This window comes from Pleurodeles waltl, chromosome 6, assembly GCF_031143425.1.
Source record: "Pleurodeles waltl isolate 20211129_DDA chromosome 6, aPleWal1.hap1.20221129, whole genome shotgun sequence".
NCBI classification, from domain to species: domain Eukaryota; kingdom Metazoa; phylum Chordata; class Amphibia; order Caudata; family Salamandridae; genus Pleurodeles; species Pleurodeles waltl.
This window is the reverse complement of record NC_090445.1, coordinates 329,732,010-329,753,286: the sequence shown is the minus strand read 5'-3', so window position 1 is coordinate 329,753,286 and position 21,277 is coordinate 329,732,010. Positions and strand designations below refer to the sequence as shown.

The 21,277-nt window shown below is 44.5% G+C and overlaps 1 protein-coding gene across 1 annotated transcript in view; it reads right to left on the bottom strand.

Moving 5' to 3' along the window:
* LOC138299694 (myosin-6) overlaps nt 1-21,277 on the bottom strand; it is a 95,839-nt gene that overhangs the window by 35,000 nt on the left and 39,562 nt on the right. Inside the window, exons 12-23 of the mRNA XM_069238182.1 lie at nt 19,442-19,580; nt 14,828-14,946; nt 14,564-14,713; nt 11,407-11,577; nt 9,480-9,789; nt 8,654-8,721; nt 5,960-6,047; nt 4,623-4,740; nt 4,320-4,443; nt 3,917-4,053; nt 2,687-2,942; nt 2,105-2,347 (exon numbers count right to left, since the gene is read on the bottom strand). Of these exons, the coding sequence (XP_069094283.1) occupies nt 2,105-2,347; nt 2,687-2,942; nt 3,917-4,053; nt 4,320-4,443; nt 4,623-4,740; nt 5,960-6,047; nt 8,654-8,721; nt 9,480-9,789; nt 11,407-11,577; nt 14,564-14,713; nt 14,828-14,946; nt 19,442-19,580 (1,923 nt within the window). The remainder of the gene's footprint in view (nt 1-2,104; nt 2,348-2,686; nt 2,943-3,916; nt 4,054-4,319; nt 4,444-4,622; nt 4,741-5,959; nt 6,048-8,653; nt 8,722-9,479; nt 9,790-11,406; nt 11,578-14,563; nt 14,714-14,827; nt 14,947-19,441; nt 19,581-21,277) is intronic.

Here is a 21,277-nt window from a genome sequence, read left to right as displayed (position 1 = left end):
GGGAAAGAGAAAGTTCCTTGAGTTACGCATAAGCATAGTTGGCAAGGTTGTGTGAAATTTAGACTTCCATCCTCAGACTTCATTATGTTTTTTAGAGAATGTATCAAACTTCGAAAGTATATAAACTTTTACTTTTAAGGAAAAAATCCAGCAAGACTCGATTCTAATAAAAAAATCCACTTTTAGCGGTAGAATTCCCTCTCAAAAGAGTTCTGGCATAATTTTTGTTTAAATCCTTTTCAATATGAATCTTCAAGTGCAAAGCTTCTCATTGCAAAAACCAAAGGTGAAATATAAATTTATCACACTTAATTTTATATGTGAAAGCATTATCTGCACACCAGTGTTGAGAGCAGCTGTTTGTTGATCCCACGTCTGCAGGCAGAAAGTTATAGCCACATAGAAAGTGGAAAAGTAAATCGAATGTGAATAGCTGACAGGGAGGGGGAACGTGAACATAGATAAAGACAGAAAATGATAATGAATATCAGAGAAGAAGGGCAACAATTAATTATAAGTAATGGGAGCTTCTGAGGACGAAAGGAAAACAAATGATAACGTAAAGGATTTGAAGTAGAAAAGAAATAGTAAAATATAGCGGATTTCAAATCCAATAAGGTAATTGGAAGAGCAAGACAGTAGAAGATAGTTTGTGATTATGAAACACGCAGAAGAGATACAAATGAATAGTGAAACGCAGAGAAAATAGAGTACCAAAGGAAAATAGAGAACGAAAATTTTTACATACGTGAACACAGGATGATTGTGAGAAAGAGGCAAATGGAAAGAGTAAAACAATTTAAAAGAGTGCTAAAGATTATCCAAAACAGAATAAAGGTAGATGGAAGGGGTTGGTGAAATATCCATAAACAAGGAAAAGAAGAGCAAAAAGAGGGAAAAAAACAACGAAAAGGAAAGAAAGCATGATAACGTGAGAAAAGAGAAACAGAACAGGCCATTAGCTCAAATACAGAAAAAAAGATCAAAAGAGAGGCAACGTAAGATAAATCAAAGAGAATGATACATAGTGAGTCTGAAAGAAAGAGAGCAAAATAAATGGTACATATTCAAAGCAAAATATAGAAGGAAAAACTTTAAACAAACAGCAGAAAGAAACAGAGGGGAAACAGGACATTCAAATGGAAAATAAAAAGAGAAGGAAACATACCAGGAAAGTAATATGCAAGAATATGAGGCCAACAATGTTAAGCAACAAAGACTGACAGAAACACGATAAAAGGTGGTGCCTCAGGAGAAAAATTAAGTAACAAATACACAACAAGAATGAAATAGACAAAGAAGGGTAAAATCCCGACAGACGAAGCAGAAAGAGAAATAAATGAGACAGAAAAAGAGAAAGAGAAATGGAAAAAAAGAAAAACTAATAACATAGCTGGAATAGAGATTGAAAGACATATTCAGATTGAAAACATCATTGAGAAGAAAAAGGCCACTATTGTAGAAGGAACCTTACCTTATATTCAAAAGAAGGGATGAGAGTTCGGGTTCAGTTTTATTCCATGGAGAAAGGAGAGACATAACATAAACATAGAAGGCCAAGCTTGTTCACAGTGAGAAGACGAGGTAGTGGATATTGGCTCCATGACAGCAGGAAGCCTCACCACTCTTATGGAGAGGAAGGTGAGAGGGATTCGGTGAACTTAGGAAACCTCATTATGGTTACAGTGAGAGTAAAGTGAGACAGACTCAGTGACCTTAAGAGGCCTCACATGTTTTTTGAGAAAGGGTAAAATTAAAGGGCAAGAGACAGCGTGAACATAGGAGGGCTCATATTATTTTTGTACAGAGGAATATGAGACATATGCAGTTATCAGTGGCCTTACATTGCATTGTGCCGCAAGGTGTTCTGCAGTCCTAACTTATCCTGAGTGGAGGAAACTGAAATGGCAAGAAACATCATGAGTAAAATGTCTTCATTGTCTAGATTGTAGGGAAAGAAAGATGTGAGAGATTTCATGATCTTCTAAGAGATCATTGTGTTCTTGGAGTGAGGCAGAAGAAGGCTAGACAGATCCATAAATGAAGGGTGCTACAACCTGTTTTTGGAAGATAATGTAAAAGACATAGCTTATAGCAGCCTCACCTTGTTCTCTGTGGCATGTTTCTCCTTCTCCACCTTGGCCAAGGTAAGCTCCAGGTCATCAATATCCTTCTTGAGTTCCGAGCACTCATCCTCTAGTTTCCTCTTCTTGGCTGTCAGCTCTGCATTCATCTCTTCTTCATCCTCTAGGCGCTCCGTCTGTTCCTTCACCTTGGCCTCCAGTTGGATCTTGTTCTTGATGAGCTGGTCACAGCGCTCTTCTGCATCATTGAGGTTGTCTTGCTCCTGTTGAGTGATTAGTAGGAAGGAATTGGATAGAAATCCTTATTATTACTGACCCACTTCTAGTTGTGCCATAGAAAGCCTGCACCAAAGATGACATTACAGCCATGGGTCACTGCTGTTTGTTTGATCAAGCATGAAAGAAGTTTGTTTGCTAAACACTGAGATGTTTCAGAACACATCAAGTCTTCTCCCAAAGAAGTTTTGAAATGTATCACACACAGAACAGAAAGAATGAACTTAGAACTCTGGTTTCCTCAAGTCATTCGTGGTAATACCTCTGCCCGAGCCTGAGGTTTTGACCAGAAAGGCCCCAAGAATAAATGTTTGTCTGTGACTCACTGATTGCACTTGGAGCTGAAGGTCATTCTTCTCCTGAAGCAGAGACACCATCTTCTCTTCTAACTCTTTGCGCCGAGCCTCTGACTTTTCCAGTGCCTCTTTGATCCTCTGGAACTCCTCTTTCATGGTTTGCATCTCCTTCTCAGTCTCAGCACTTTTTAGCAGTGGCTTTATTTTGAAATATAGCTTCATCCATGGCCAGTTCTTCACTGACATGAAGGCACGGATATTCCACTGGATGACTAGTAAGGCATCCCTATAGACGAGGACAGAAAATAGACATTAAAGTCACTGTTCTCCAACATGTGTGTGGGAATGAGGTTAAGTTCCTGTACTATTCATAAGCCTTTCCAAAATCAGTCACCTCACATAAAAGGAAAGCAAACATGAGGTTGCCTTCATTTTTGTTTTTCTTAATCTTGCTCTAATCTCGTGAGAAGAAAAAAAACACAAAAAAGAAACGTTGAGTTGGACTTTTGAAAACACTATTATGTGTCTCACTAGAAAGGGCTTGGATTATGATTTACGATTCCCAAACTCTTCATATGACATAGCAGGTTGGCACTCCAGTCTTGTCTTCCCACTCCCAATCACATTCCATGTGTGGGAGGCAGCTATTCAGATCCGGCATTCCAGAGTCTACCTCTAAATGCTAACCATATTCGAGGTGAGAAGAAAGAAAACATGGGAAGGCTAGACTCAGGTGCATACATCTCACTACCAACAATATCCTATTGAGGGGAAGAAGACACTGGAATGTTGGCCATATAGTATGTTTCTCTAAGCAATTAACATCCCATAAGCAACCAGAATAGTTCTTAGCTGGTAATGCAATCACACATGCCTGCGAATTTAAGATGAAAGGATGTAGTGAATGGTGCTTGAGAAACAAAAAGGAAATGGTGGTTATTTTACAAAGGAGGATGTAGCAAGAATGAGCAATGAGAAGACGCAGGGTGAAAATGTTGACTATTGATTTGGGACATCAGTGGAGATTCCTAGCCTTTTCCCATGTTTTCCATGAGTTGCCAATTTTGCAAATACCCCCTCTATTGTGGAAAGGTGCATTAATTACAGTTGGCTTGTACCCCGATGGTTAGTGACTTGCACCCCAACGGTTAGTGTGCTGTTAGGAGCTTTCTATGCATACATGTCCCTATCACAACAGCTTGCCAATACATTTTTCCAGAACTAAAACTATGGCCAGAGTGGTTTGGGGTTTTCACTTACCTCCGTTCCAGAATCTTCTTGAACTCCCGCCTCATCAGTTGTCCGCGGGACTGTGCCTGGATACGTGTTATGATGCGGGACAGGCGTTCATCTCTCATCTCCTCCAACTGACCCAAGAGACCAGCTTTGAAGAACACCTGTGAAGTAAGAAAACATAAAGACATCGTGAAATGCTAAGTAAGGGAACTGCACCTGCACCTCCAAAGACCTTGCTGGGGAGCAAGTAACAGGGAGTGTTCAGGGTTTAAAGGAGGGCACTTCCAGCAGAACAGGACCACATACCTCTGACCACAATGACAGGGGATGAGTGTTAGCAAACATTAAGGGTATGAGCAGTGATACCACAACAATATAGAAAACATACAAAAGATTAAAAATACAGAGGTGAAAACAGTTGACTAACCTTAGTGTGGCCAAACTTGTATTGGCTGTTGTCAATATCAAGAGACCCTAGGAGCTTCTCTGCCCCCTTCCTGCTATCAATGAATTGCCCCTCTGGAATAGCAGCTGGGTTTAAAATACGGTATCTGGAAAAGGAGCAAACTGTGTCAATCTCATGTTAACAAATGGATAACCTGCACTGACACCACATGAGACACAATGACCTCTGAACTGCAAGAGCTCAGCAATGAGATGTGCAAGTTGGAAGCTGAAAGAACCTATCCCCCTCTACAAAGACACCCCAGGAGCTTTGATGGTTGCTCACCTCTGACGGAAATCACCATAAAGGATCCTGTTAGGAAAACCTTTCCGGCAGATCCTGATACCCTCCAAAACACCGTTACAACGGAGCTGGTGCATGACCAAAGGGTTATCCATTACACCTGCAGAGATAAAGTATAGTATGATGGGGAAGAAGGAAGTAGAACGAGAGAAACAAGTGACAGGATGAAGGAACAGGATATGTAACTGCTGAAATATCTCCCCGTTCAGTGCTCTGTTGGGTAATCGATGATGACACGAGCATGCAACTATTTTATGTAGGATAACGTCACTGGTGGAATCCTGCGTTTGATTGACAGTCCAAGCCGTTTCTTCACGTGATTTTGGACCCTAGAAAAATTAACTTACGAACCATACCTCCTTCCATGAAGGTGGGACGCATCATGGCCTATTTTCATTGTCCAATCCATGCACACCTATATAAACAGAGATGGCCCCTTTCCCCCTTTGTAGGTGCATTGGGGAGAGGCCCCAGACTTACAAGCAGTATTCTGTGTAGAGGTACTTGCATCATAATGTACATGGAACATAATACAACCTAGGGATATCACAATGCCTGGAGAACAAAACTCATATTCGGCTTCTGCTTGTTCAAGAGCAGGTGTGCACCCCGTGCAACTCAGGGAAAATGTTACATTCTAAATTAGCCTCATTGTGGAATACAAACCAACTATATGCACTTTCATACAGTTGGTTATGACAACTAGGCTTTATGCATTAAACTTACACGCCACACTGTAACATTCATATTTTGAGACTTGGCAGAAAGCATACATCTATTTTTACAAAATAACTTGGCTACAGTGCCTATCTGCCATAAGATTTGTAATATGACCGGGAAACAAAGCTAACTTGTCATATTTCCTTAATATGTATGGGAACTCACCTAAAATCCCCTCTCTGAGAGCAAGGACCCAATCAAAGACTTTACTATCTCAGCAGCAGTAGTCAGCTATTAGGTGGTCAAAGGAATCACAGCAGTAGAAAGGAAAGAGAAGGAGAAAAGTAGACACCCAATCAACTTATTCTTGAGTAGACACTCAAATCTTTTTTCTAGAGCAGGCATCCACTGCTGTGACCACCATATTCTGTGACATCCTTTGCTGTGATCTAGAACAGACGCCCCTTAACAGCAGTATGCTTCTAGAGTAGACACTAAAAGTGGGACTTTGGAAAAGACATTCACCGATAATCTAATAAGGCCTTGATTGGACTAGGACCTTTCTGCCTCCGGTTGCGAGATCAGTCGTCTCTACAGCCTACCCTTGTTCTCCTCCCATCTCCCCTTCTCCCACCAAAGTAGAGCTTCTGCTCTTTTACCTGGTGCCTTCTTCTCGTTGGGAATCAAACATCGCACAAAGTGAGGATGAGTCGACCTCAGGTTGGTCATGAGCTTATTAAGGTTCTCCTACAGTTAAGAGGGAAGAAGAGACATGAAGAAGCGATGAACTTCTGACAGTATCCAAAATTGTTCTCCCACACTGCACTGATTATGATTTCAAGTAGTAACTCTCGGAGGCACAGTAATTCCACTCAGAACACCAAAACTTTCCTAAAGCCTTCTATTAGACACGTTCTAAAGGCCTCAGTAAATAAATTTTACTTGGACTCCTCTCTCAACAAGGATCTTGGGCCTCAACAGTGTATTTTCGGGCTCACTTGAATTCACCTTCATCATGCCTCACCTATGAAACATTATTTATCACACATGGGACACAACAGTACCACACAGCAAATCGCAATTCAGTGATGAGGCATTTTATTGTAAAGGATTTGTTCACACTAGTTAGCACTAAACAAGCATGATTGAGATGGAGGATAAGCAAGATGAGGGAAGGCAGTCCTCCAGCTGACTGACCTGATCATGGTTCAAGCAGTTAGCTCTTTATTAGAGGCTTGGACAGTACTCAGATGTGGTGGCTTGTACAGTCTGGATCTCATTCAAGACATTGCATAGGACAAATGAGACACTATACTCAGGCTCCACTTAACGTACCCATCTTAGGTCAATACTCAAGCCTTGACCATGACACATTCCTCATATTTAATGGACCTTTGTCAAGGTTATCTTCTGTGTGATCAGATGTCTTATAGTGTTCCACCAGAGGAGCAAGGAAAATACCAAATCTTATTTTGCTCTTATGTTGGCAGATTCTGTGCATGAACATTTGGGAGGTTTTTCCTAGGTATAACCCAGGACAGGGACATTTAATGGAATAAGTTACAGTAGTTGTGTTGCAGTTATAAAAGGTATGTCGTTGCTACCCAATTCAAAAACTCTTGTATTCAGCTTACCATCAGCCTTTGAAACGTGGTAAACCCCAATATAAGGCAGTCATCTGTGCCAATTCAGTTTGATTTTTTCTGCAACTTTTTGCTGACCACATTTAATATACTAACACATATAAGGAGATCAGTGGCCTGTGTCCTATCCCTTGGTGCCTGTAAAGTATTTGGTGGGTTCTAACTAAGTTCCAGTAAAGTAATGCAAAGGGTCTTCAATGCTCTTCTAACTAGAGCTCTAGGGTATCCTCTGTGAATTCATTTCTTACACACCTCGTTGGCTTAATTGAAGAAATCAGCTCTATTCTTACAGTTTCCCCAAATAGGAGATTATGTCTCTGGGTTTTTGCAGAAAATTGTGATGTATATCCTGTTGCCAGCATGGCATACCATCACATCTAAATAGCTAATCTTCATTGTAATAAAACATGAGGTATAAATGAAGTAAGGGTCAGAGAACTGTCTATTCAGCCAGGTAGTAAACTCTTCACAGCTTCCATTGTGTCATATTACACAATTAAAACATAATCTACATATCACCACCATATGCAGATTTCTTAAAAGCAGGGTTTCTTGTCCAACCAGCCAATTTGTTCCTTAAAATCAGCAACAAGCAAATTGCAGTATTTGGACTGAAACAAGCACCCCTGGCTGTATCTTTCTGTTGTAAATAGAATTCTGTTTTAAAAACAATGTGCACTTCCTGCTAATTTTATAATGAATATTACTGATATAACCTCAATATTGTTGCCTGCCTGTAGTACATGTCTGACCACATGTAGGGCTGCCTGTTGGGGAATATCTGCACAGAGGGACTCAATATCTAATGTTAATATGATGCCACTTTACTGTTGAAGGAAGGTCTGAACTGTCTCATACATATGACGGACTAGAGGTAGCAGTTGCTTACTGAAGAAACCTATGTACTGGCAAAAACACTTCTAGATGTGATCTGCAACCACAGCCTGACCTGATTTAGAGTTTTTCAGGAAGGGTACTCAGTATGAACTCTTGGTCCGCCAGCTCGATTTAGGACTGGGTGGTCCAAGAGTATGTCCACAATGGAGCCTACTCCGGGCTTAGTCACCAACATACCCCTCTGATGGCCTAAGAGAGTACACAGGCTGTTGGAGGGAAGCCAAAAAACCAAAAGTACACAGTTCCAGCAAATCGACTAGTACAAATGTAAACAGTAAGTAATAGAGTCCATGAGTCTGCTCTTATTAGAACAGGAGCCCTCACTCACCAAATGGTGACATGCTTCATCATCGAGGGATGCCTGACCGTTTGCCCAATTTAGAGTGGGCGGTTTGATGGCTTTTATTTGCTGTCCGTTAACAATTCATAGTACTGCTTTGATTGAATTAATCAGTATGAACCATTCTTACATGTTTTAATGCACTATCCAGGTTCCTTATGTATAAGGGTTTGACCTGGTCACCATTACTAGGTATTACCGATAACACAATTATCCAGCATCTCTTTTTTGAGCACTCAAGGTATTATTCTCAGGCCACACCCAAGACATCGTTCATCAGAAGATGAGCAAGCTGTTTTGGCATCATCAGACATGTATAGGGCCAGCAGGAAGGGCAGTGGGTTAGAAGTATAGATGAGGGCCCTTGGCAAGATGAGGGGGACAGTCAACAGCAGAAATGTGTTTAATTTGCAACAGTTGGGGGATCCCTGTCCCTTTTGAAAAGTAGGTCATTTTGAGCAAAGGAAACTTACCCGGTGAAGAGCAGACACCGTCTGGAAGGAAGAGCCCTTCTTCTTACTACCTTTGCCTTTTGAAGAGTCTTGATCGCAGGAGAATGGTCAAAAGCAACAAAGAAAAGTGGAATAGAGGAATGTGGATAATGGAGGTAAAGGATAAATGAAGAATAAAGAATAATGAAGAATAAAGAAGGCGGAAGAAGAAGAAAGGGTAAGAAGAAAAAAAAGGAAAGATAATGCAGAAACAAGGTTACATGATATAAGAAAGGCAGTTCAGTGTCCTTCCCCTGACACTCTGTTCTGAGATCTCAAAGAGTACAGTATGGTTGCCATAAGGGCTTAAACAAGCCATTTGTATCATATATCTTAAATAGAGCACCTCAGCAATCTGTGGCACTCTTTCTCAACTCAGATGCATCACCAAGCTGAATAAGCCTAACAATTCTGCTGCAGGTGAGCTAGACCTCCACTTGCTTCACTACCAGGGCAACCAGTATCAAATTTTGACTTGACAGCAACGTGATATTTTTCTCCTTCCTGGACAGCCCCCGCATTAACTTGATGGCACCCTGGTCATTAGTCAGCTATTCTCTGAAATAATTGTGCCCTGGCATGTTATTCACCCCATTGGTCTAATCCACTTTCAGGTAGATAGCACTGGCAAATGATACCACTTTTTACACCATGGCAACCCACTAACCACTCCAATGTTAAAGACCTCATTGTGGACATGTCAGTGCTCTATTATTGCTGTCAACCTATTGGACAAACCCTGTATACATTTGCCCTGTGCAAGATGCCACAACCAAAGCCCACCCAACAAATTTGCTGCAAAGTTCACCTGCTTCAGATCCAGCATAGGCTGCAAAGAGTGTAGCCAAAAGCTTAAGGTTAGACTTCTGGTACAGCCCCACCACAGTCTCATTCAATGGGTCTTTATTTTTCTCAAGCCAGCCAGTGATATTGTAGTCCACTGTGCCTGCGTAGTGTACAAGAGCAAAGTGTGCCTCTGGTTTGCCTTTGATGTTGCGTGGCTTCTGGAAGTTGTTGGACTTGCCCAAGTGGTTGTCATATAACTTGGCTTTGAAGGTCAGGTCAGAGGCCTTGGGGAACATGCACTCTTCCTCCAGAATTGACATGATGCCGAGAGGCTGTGGAAGGGGAGAAGGAACAGGAAAAAAGTAGAGTGAAGATAGAGGAGAAGTTAGATGTACATCATCCATCACTTGGCTAATTGGGCATCTCTTCAGGTAGAGTAGCCATTTTAAAAAATAAATACTATGTAGCAATAGAGTAATGAAGAGATGAGTGAGCATTAATGAGAACATTTCACCCCAAATCCGTGCCTCAAAAAGGGTGTTAGGGCAGCAAGACTAATCTTGTAGGCATCACACTTTGCCGCTGGTCCAGTTGACATTCTGCAATTAACTGGAAGTATTAGAACAAGAGAAGGTGTGGCATAAGTGGGGCATGGGGGTTCTTTTTGCAGGGTGGCCTATGGCAGGGTTCCTCTTCGGGTTTCAAGAATATGTATAATGAACCAATTAGAAAAATTATTAATTATTTTTGACTGGAAAATATAAATTTAACATACTTTCTTGTTTCGCCAGGAACCCTTGGCCCTAGTAGCAACCTAGTCACTCCCAACAGCACTGTCCACTAGATGTATTCAGATATAAATGCAACACAACACCTAATATACACGTATATGCGTACCACGCATATGCCTTGTACGTAGCAATCACTCTCCACCCAACAGCACAAGTCATCAATATCCACCACAAAAAGCTGACTAAAAATGGGTCACATGCATCCTTCCCAACACAGGTATGCCCATAGTCTCAGCACCTTCCGCCTGGATCTGGCACACACACACCACAGAACGTATTAAAGACATAGATCCAGGAAAGCATTGATATACCAGATTTATGGCTTTGGTGTAGTTCAAAACATACCTAGTAATCAATTGTTCAACAAATATTCACTACAGAACACATGAAATACCTAATTAATGTAACTCTGGAGAGCATATTATACAGAACATTTCACCTACATCAAACATGGAGCAGATGCGTTATTTATTACCTAATTACAGGTGGCCCATTATTCCCTGAGTGGCTGGTAATAGAAGTTATACCTCAGGTATCCCCTCATTTGGAATCGTGCTATCACTCCTCAAGGCCTGCCATACTGCATGCATTGCCACAATCCTTGTAATCAAAACTCTACTAACCCTATAGTGAACTCCAGAGGAGTCCTCAGATTCATGGTGGCTTTCCACACGGAAAGATGGATATCGAGTTCTCACTTTTGGGAGCCAATGATCCTCCTCACTCCCATGTTCTCAATGAGGGTGATGCAGCAAGCCTCCAGTGGAAATCTTGATTGATCAGTATTAACCATGTTCTTCAGTGGAGCTGTCCTGTTCTGCTGAGATCCCCTACCTTTTTTCACCTTCTCAGCGAGATTGATGGGGGCCTTCCCTGGAGTCTGCCATTCTTTAAAATCCCCCTCGCTATTTCCCCGACCGCCCTCTTCTGCCTGTAACAGAACCCCCTATTGAACAATGTGTGTCTCTGTTTCCCTGTAGTCCATGATTACCTTTGAGGCCCCTACTGCTCTCTGCATCGATGAGGTCAATGCAGTCCTGCAATGGAGCCCATCATTCCTCAATAGCTTCCCACATTCCACTGACCACCTCCAATCCCATACCAGCCCCTTCAATCCCCCAACTGCCCATTAGCCTGCCAATGGTCCCCACAGCCCACCTTCTCGATGAGGTCAATGCAGGCCTGCAAGTCCATGCCGAAGTCGATGAATTCCCACTCAATGCCTTCCTTCTTGTACTCCTCCTGCTCCAGCACAAACATGTGATGGTTGAAGAACTGCTGCAGCTTCTCGTTGGTGAAGTTAATACAGAGCTGCTCGAAGCTGTTGAACTGTTTTGGGGCAAAAGAGAGGTGGTCAAACCAACTGTGGGTCAATTTCCGCAAATGATGATGACATCTACAAAGTGATCACATCTCAACAAATGTGAAAGAATCAGGTTGCAACTGTTGTCCTTGAACCTAGAGACACACTTCACAGAGTTCTCTGGTTTTCTGGGCAGCATGGAAAGGGTAGCTGAATGCTTGGCGACTGTGGAAAGATCCACCTAACTCTCACTGACCTTGGAAATAATCACCAAAACCTACATAACCATGACCTACTGACCAGGGAAAGCTGCGGCTTCAGTAGTTTCAAAAAGAATTATGAACACAATTTTTGAAGTATCTTAAGCCTCATACTTATTCGAAATTCTTTAGCAACAGGAGTCTGTTTTCAAAATCGCTACAGCTCCTACATACCAAGTGCTCCTACACCACTTCTTACAGCTCCCTTATACTCAGTACTTGCATGTCAGACTATCATATATAAAAATGATATTAAACATATATATATCACGTCCTATATATCTTCTACAAAAATATGGTCCTACTGCCTGCATATATTTAATTATTAACACTAATGGGGTGATTTTTTGCAGAATATATTTAGGAGACAATATTTATGTCAGACAATGGCCCTCATTATGACCCTGGCAGACGGGGGAGAAGTGGAGGTAAAACCGCAGACAGGCCGGCCGAAAAAAAATGGAATTATGACCATGGTGGTTACCGCCATGGTCATCCACCACTTCTCCACTCCGGCCGCCACGGCGGTGATGACTGCTGGACTGGAGACTTCGGTCTCCAGCCCAGCGGCCGTCACCAGACTGCTGGCGGTATCAGGACCCTGCATACCGTCATGGATTTCGGGTGGTTTGGAACTGCCACGAAATCCATGGCGGTAGGCACTATCAGTGCCAGGGAATTCCTTCCCTGGCACTGATAGGGGTCTCCCCAACCCCCCTCACCCACCCGAGTCCTCCCCCCATCCCCCCTGCTACCCCCCAAAGGTGGCAGGACCCCCCTCCCCACCTCCACCCCCAACATGCACAGATACACACCCCCTCCTCACCCCCACCCCCAACATGCACAGACACACACCCCTACACGCACACATACCCTACAACAACACATACCCGCACACATACAGACATGCACACAGACCGACCCGCACACATTTCCCTTACACACAACACCCCCCCACATGCACACACGCGCTCACACACCTCCTCTATATACTCACATGCACACTCCAATGCACGCACACAACACCCCCCACCCCCTTCCCCTAACGGAAGATCAACTTACTTTATCCATTGATCCTCCGGAAGGGGACGGGATCTATGGGGGCTGCTCCGCCGCCAGCTCCCCGTCACCAGAACACCGCCACACCGAATAATGGAACGTGATTCGATGGGCGGTGTTCTGATGACGGGGCGATGGAGGTGGAGCAGCCTCCACTTCCACGCCGACCGCCAGTATGGCTGCTGGCGGCTCTCCGTCTGAAAAAGGACAGATGGCTGCCAGCAGTCATAATACGCCGCGCGGAAAACCGCCTGCACTGGCGGTCTTCAGCACGGCGGTATCTCGGCGGTCTTTGAAAAAGACAGCTGAGGTCGAAATGAGGGCCATAATTCTTAACCATATTCTGGTACATGGCTATTACGCCTTGCCCAACAGCTCCCTCACAGCTCATGCTCTTATACTGCTCCCTACAGCTCCCTCACAATTGGCACAACTACACTACTTGCTCCATTTCCCTCACAGTCAGTGCTCCAACAAGGCTTCCTACAGCTCTGTCACAGCGCTCCAGCACCACTGTGTGCTGCTCTGTCATACCCATTCATATCTGCTACATCTCACAATCAGCACTTTCGCACAACCTTCTATAGCTAATGCTGCTCAGACTCCGTGCCCTACAACTGCCCTACAACTAGCATTCCTACACCATTCACAATAGTTCCTCGACAGTTAGTGCTGCCCTGCCATCTGCCACAGGTAGACCTCAGTGCACTTTCTACTGAAAGGTCTTAGTAATCTAGGAGGATACATATGAAACTGTCCATCTGAGAAACGTGTATGGTTAATTTGGCTCCGACATGTATGATCAATGTGGCTTAGACAAGTATAGATAGTTTGGCTCAGACAGTTAAGGCCGGTATATCTTGGACATCTTACACTTGCTTGTTTCAGACATCTAAGGCTGGTTTGTCTCAGACTTGTGTGGTTGGTTTAGCTCAGACATGTGTGGATAGTTTGGCTGATATATATGTTCAGTTGTCCCAGACACGTCTGACAAGTTTGGCTCACTGATATATGGCCTGTGTGTCTGAGACACGTATGGCCAGTTTGGGTCAGACATGTACGACTGGTTTGGCTCAGACATGTCTGTTTGGCTCAGGCATGTATGGCCAATGTGGCTTATACATGTCTGGTTGGTTTGGTGCAGCCATGTATGACCAGTTTGCCAGTGTGGCCCTGACATGTATGGCTGGTTTGGTGCAAACATACATGGCTGGTTGTCTCAGACACATATGGCTTGCGTGGCTCATTCATGTATGGATGGTATGGCTGAGACAAATAGGGCTGGTTTGGTACAGGCATGTCTGGGCAGTTTGGCTCAGGTATGTACGGCCTGTGTGGCTCAGACATGTATAGATGGTTTGACTCAGACATGTATGGCATGTATGTCCGGATTGGATTGGATATGTATGGCTGGTGTGGCTCAAACATGTGATGGGGATTTAGTTCAAACATGCATAATTGATGTGGCTCAGGCACGTACAGATGGTTCAGCTTAAACATGTATGCCTGGTTAAGTTCAGACATGTATGGCGTGTTTGGCTCTGATATGTATAGTAGGTTGGCTCAGACATGTACTGGCGACTTGACTCCGATATATATAGCTGGTTTGGCTCAGACACATGTGAACAGTTTGATTCACACATGTATTCTCAGTGTGATTGTGTTAAGCAGGACAAGGGTGGACATGACTCACATCAAAGATCTCAAAGCCAGCGATGTCCAGCACTCCAATAAAATACTGCCGGGGCTGCTTGGTCTCCAGCGTGGCATTGATGCGCACTACCATCCACATGAACATTTTCTCGTACACTGACTTGGCCAGAGCACCTATAGAGTAATGAACCTAGAGGGAAGTAAACAAAAACATCCAGTATTGGGTGACAGCCAGCGAAATCTGCAACAAAGGGAGAGACGGTTATAGGCAAGAAGAGAAATGGAGGTATTCACTATCGCTTACCTGCTGGACATTCTGCCCCTTGGTCACATACTCATTGCCCACTTTCACCCGGGGATGGCAGAGGCCCTTCAACAGGTCGGCGGAGTTCAGGCCCATTAGGTAGGCCGACTTATCAGCATCTGCAACAGAGAACAGGAAAGTGTTTGTGACCCAGATGCATTTTAGAGACCCCTTAAAGGGAACATTGTGCTTTTTCATTTTTACACTTCAAAACAGTGTGGGTTACTGAGACCTGTGTGATGGGTGACTAAAGGTAATATGCACAATCCAACTCAGTGGGGTGAGGAGTCTGTGGACGCCTGCATTCTGCAATCTTACACAGTCTCATAGAGCTATGTAGTTTCTCTTGTTAAGGCTGATGCTCAGACCTCCTCAATTAACTATGAGAGTTTCCTGCACGGTATTTACGTTTGAGTTCATAGGGAGTTTACGCTACATCAGGTACAACTCACAGATGAAGCAAGACTGCCACTCTGGAAGATTAAACTGCAGCGAAAGACCAACTGGCCTTGGGAACGAAGTTACTCTAGGGAAGCAGAGACTGTGGTGAGCAAAGTGCTTCTTTGGATAAAGCAGCTATGAGGGACAAAGTGGTAAGGGGGAAAAGATCTTCAAGACAAAGCATCTGTAGGAGATGAGGATAGGGGGTGGGGGAGTGAAATTGCAATAAAGATAAAACCTATGTGCCAGAAGGACTCCTGAGAAAAAAGAAGCTGGGAGCCAATCTAGCTATGGGTCAGGTCTGTGGGTCAAATCAACTGAGAGACCAAGTGAACCTGAGAATTGCATCTGAGGAACAAAATGAACTTGATAAACCAAGCAGCGCTCTCACTCTCTCTTTCCACTCATGTTTGCCTTTGTTTTTGCTCGTGGGCACTGTTCTCAAAAGATGACATCTAACTTGTTCAAAATATTGCAACAGTGTTTCTTTATTATGTGTAATCTCAAAAATGATTCTTTAACACATAATCATACAATACACCCCAATTCACCCCACTGAAATCTGCCCCACTAGTATCCACCCCAATCCAACCCACTTTACCCCACACCAATCCACCCCACCCCAATCCAGCCCACTCCAACCCACCCCACTTCAATCCCCCCAACCCACTACAATCTAATCTGCCTCACTCCGTTTCGCTTCCTCTGCCCCACTCCAAAGCAATCTGCCCTACTCCAATCAAAACAATCTGCCCCACTCCAATCTGCCCCCTCCAATCTGCCCTCTCCAATCTGCCCCATTCTAATCCAAAACAATATGCCCCACTCCAATCCAAAAGAATGTGCACCACTCCAATCTGCCCCAATCCAAAACAATCTGCCCCACTGCAGTCCAGAACAATCTGCCCACTCCAGTCCAGCCCACTTCCATCTGCCTCACTCCAATCCAAAACAGTCTTCCTCACTCCAATGCACCACACTCCAGTCTGCCCCATTCCAATCAGAAACAATCCACCCCACTCCAATCTGCCCCACTCCAATCCAAAACAATATGTCCCACTTTAATCCAGTCCACCTCACCCCGATCCAGCTCCCTCCATCCCAGTTCACCTAACTCCAATCCACCCCACTCTCATCCAATCAACCCCACACCAACCCAATCAACCCCACTCCAATCCACCCTAATACAATCTGCCCCACTCAAATTCGAAACAATCTGCCCACTCCAATCCAAAACAATCTGCCCCACTCTAATCCAAAATAATCTGCCCCATTTCAATCCGCCTCACTTCGGTCCAAAACAACCTGCTCCACTTCAACCTGCCCCACTCCAACCTGCCCCATGCAAACAATCCACTCCAATCCGAAACAATCTGCCCTAGTCCAATCCAATCCACCTCACCCCAATCCAACCCACTCCATCCCAATTCACCCCACTCCAATCCACCCCACTACAACCCATTACACCCCGCATCAGTCCATTCCAATCCACCACACACCAATCCAATTCACCCCAATCCCGCCCAGTCCAATCTACCCCAGCCCTATCCAATGCATCTCACCCCAACCCACCACACCCCAGTCCAGTCCACCCCACCACACTCCACTCCAGTCCAATCTACCCTACTCCAATGCAACCCACCCAGCCCACTCCAGTCCAACCTACCCTACTCCAATCATCCCACTCATCTAATCTTCCCCAATCCAATCCAATGCACCCCACCGCACCCCAACCAAATCCGCCTCCTCCAGTCCACCCCAAACCACCTCACCCCATTAAAATGCACTCCAGTCCACCCACTCCACTCAAATCCACCACACTCTACCACAATCCAGCCCATCCAAGTTCAGTCCATCCAGCCTTCCCCACTCCAACACAATCCACTCCAATCCACACACTGCAATCCACCCCAGCCCATTCCAATCTACTCCACCCTATCCCAGTTCAGTCCACCCCACTCCATTACAATCATCCACCCCACTGCACTCCAGTCCACCCCACCTCCCACCCCACTCCAATCCACCCCAGTCCAATCCACCCCAGTCCAATCCACCCAAATCCAATCCAACACATTCCACCACAATCCAATCTACCACACCCCAATCTAATCCACTCCTCCCCACTCCAATCAAATCAACCCCACCTCAGCCCAATCACTCCAATCTAAATCACCCACCCAATCCAATCTAATCCACCCCACTCTAATCCACCCCAATCCCATCCACCTCACTCATTTTCAATCCACCCCACTCCTAGCCAATCCATCCGACACCAATCCAACCCGCTCCACTCAAGCCACGCCAATCCAATTCACCCTGTTCTACTCCAATCCACCCCACTAGCTCAATCCACTCTAACCCACTCCATCCTATTCCACCCCACTCCACTCTACAACATTCTTTGCCACTGAATCCTACTTCCCTCTACTCAACTCTACGAAACTCCAATCCTGCTACTGCTCACTCTAACATTCAGACAAATCCACTCTATGACACTTTACTTCCCTACTCCACTATGACACTCCATGCCACTAACCTTTAGCCATGCTGAACAGGAGCCACACTGGTGTACAACATGGCAAAACAAAGCCAATAGGTCTTGTAAACGCGAGACCTATTGGCTTTGCCAATGCTTGTTGTTTTTTGGCCCCAGTCTCATGCTAATCTAGTAAGTGCACAGAGGCCTAGGCCTGCTGTTTAAAATGAGTGAGGTACTGTTACCTAGATGACCACCCCAAGCATGCCCTTGTTTGACTGACAGTGAACTAATGTCCCTATCTTGGGTTTAGCACATAGAGTCCTGGTAGCAGCATACAGTGCTTGTGACCCATTAGTTGCTGCCAGACCTTTTTATCTGTGACACTGGAGTGGTGGCCTAATGGCACTCTATTGTAAAGGTCTGCTTCTATAAGCTAACCTAGATCCTTGCACTAAAATTCCCAGTTTGTGTTATGCATGTGTACATGATCCTGCCTTCTCTGTTGAAGAGCCGCACAGAAAGCTGAGTTAAAGATCCTATGGATACAGTTTAACTCATCTATCTAACTAAACTATATATGGACATAAGCAGGGATGGATGCCGAAGTCATTGTCTCCTTGTGTTATCTGAGACTAAGGGCCTGAGTCAGAGTTTGGTGGATGGGTTACTCCCTCACAAACGTGATGGCTATCCCGCTTGTTGTATTACGATGTCTGTGAGGTATAATGGAATCGTAATACAGAGGGTGGGATATCCGTCACGTTTGTGACGGAATAAAGCCATCCGCCAAACTCTAAATCCATGGACGTCATTTAGGGGTCAGCAGGGGTCGCAGCTGCGACCCGTGGCTTTCCCCTTGCGACCCCTAACACTGCCTTTGCAACCCCTGGCCTCAGAGGTGGCAAAGTCAGTGCCTGGAACACAAAGGCAGCTTATATTTTAAAAAATGCTCTTAAATGTTGTGTGCGTGCTTGCAGGTCGGTTTGTGTTTACGTTAGAGAGTGTGTGTAGTTGCGAGAGTGTGTGTGTTTGTGTGTGTGTGTGTGTTTGCGTGTGTGTGTGTGTAAGCATGTGTGTGATAGTGAAATGTATGGACGAGGGGCGTGTGACAGGTGTGCGATATCACTTCCGCCTCCCCTGGCATTTTGGTGAATTGCCGTTAATGTCTAAATCAGGGCCTAAGTCTTTTCCTGGTTCACAATCACTTTTGGGGCCAGGTCTGATTACAGTAACACCACATGTAAAGGAATGCCTGATGTGTTAACTTAACACCAACAGTTCATTTAAATTCTAGTAGGCAGAATTGTGATATTTCTTAAAGGCTCCATATAGCTCCTGTTCTGTCAGTTTGTGTCTCTTTGGCATAATATATATGCACTTGTATTTGAAAATGACTGAGAAACAAAGAAACAGTGAGGGACCTTGGGAGATCAAGTTGGTTCTCAGGGATACACCAGTTAATAAGGACTAAGCATCTCTAGGGCAAACAACTCTGGTGGGCCAAGCATCTCTGCGGGACTCACTGGGAGACAAAACAGCACCTTGGCACTAACTGATGCTGTGGCACTGAGCAACTGTAGGGGTCAAAACAACTGTGACTAAGTGGGTCTAGGGAACAGAGCGCCTGTTGGGGGACAAAAGAGCTCAGGGGGTACTAAGTAGCTCTAGGGATAGAGTCTCTCTGAGGAATGAACCTTCGGTGCCGTCGGGCTCGGCCTGCTCCTCGCGCTGCTTCTGCTTGAAGCGCATGTTCCCATAGTGCATTATGGCTCCCGTCAACTTGTATATCCCGCTCTTCTCCTCCGCTGTGAAGCCCAGGACATCGAAAGCGCTCTGTCAGCAGAGAATTAGAACAAAGTGAGAGGGAGAAAGGGATGGGAAAAAGACAAAGAGCAAGGGGAGGTGAGGAGAGTAAAGGGCATAGGTGGAAAAGAAAGGCAGAGAAATATGCCAAGGAAAGCATCAGGACAAGATACAAAAGACTGGAAAAGCCACGAAGAGGGACTTTAAGGGGAAAGACAGAGATAGAAAACAGCGAGAAGGTTGAAAGGGAAAGAGCGAGGCCGAGGAAAAGGAAAGTGGAGACGGGACCAAGACATGGGTGAGACCAAGAAACAAGTGAAGGACAGGGAAAATGCATGAGAAGAGAAATGTTTGATAGCTGTCACTTTACCCATGGGCAAGGGACATTTTTATGTCTAACCTACAGACAGCTTTTACTGCCACTTACAGGCCTATTGTATCTAATAGTGTAGTATACGTAAGGTGGGCTTGGGATAGCCCATTGGCTCTTGTTCTTCCTCTGGCAGCCATTGGCTTGAATCACTGTCAGTTGCATCTTAGATGAGCCCACAAGAAATTGGCTCTTTCGCACTTCATCCTGTCAACTATTTCTGTGCCCCTCCTATTGTGACTCCCAGTCTACCACGCCGAACTCACCTTTTGGAGCGGTGCTGACTCTACTCATGCAGACATGACTAGGAGGGAAGAAGTCACAAGACTGACCTATGGCTGGCACGGAAGAAAAAAAGTGGCTGCCACGATTTAATCGCAAAGGACAGGCATTTGACCCTCTAGATTCACTTAATGTTCAAACGGAAGTCAGGCTTTGAAGTCCTCTATGTTCCACTCCGCCTGAAACTACTTTTCACGTCAATCTGTCCCAGTACCATGGCGTTAGATAAACATCACAGAGAGATGTTTTTTCGTGTGTTCTGGGGATTGATTACCAAGAGTTTCCATGCAACTTCTTGTATTATGGACAGTAAGTTTAGTTCGAGATATTTATCGTAATTTGAAGTTTTCCGTGTTTCTCGACTTTTTCTTTTGAACTTTTTCAACCTCCACTACTTGTCTGGAGCTGTTTTTTGGTAAATGGAGAATTTCAAAGTCTTTCGCAGTGGACGTTAACTGGAAAGAAAATTCAAGTATTAAACTACAAACTAAATTTCTTTACCCTAAAGTACTCTTTACAGGCCCGGGATTTTAAGTAGGCTGTTCTGGCTCAGAGGAAGTTTGTTTACATTTTTATTGCCAGGAGAACTGTTCGCTCCCATGTAGGCTCATTTACATACACAAGTACCTATTAGTGATTGCATATTTTCTTTACAGATATCAATTTTCATCTGTTTGGAGATCCAAAGCAGGCACTCGAACTTGGCCCTACCTCTCTGAAAGTGCTACGATTAATTGCAGATTACATTGGTAGTAGCATTTTCTGGAGATCTAAAGCACATGCGTCAGAGGACAACAAATGGTCGCATCCAGGTAACTACTAAAGCTTATGGTTGTTCTGCTTTCTAGCGCACAAGGGATGGCTTGCTTTCGTGTCTCTCTTTTCTTACCTCTGCTTCCCTGTCCCTCCCTGATTCCAGCACTTGTCTCCTGCTCTGATGCCTTCTGCTCTCTCTACTCTTTTTATTTATTTATTTCCGGGGGGAGGGCCCAGCAGGTGCACACTGTTTGTTTTGCTTTACGTATGCAGCATCCAGTACTACCTTATTATAAATTTACTATTCAACAATGGCTGT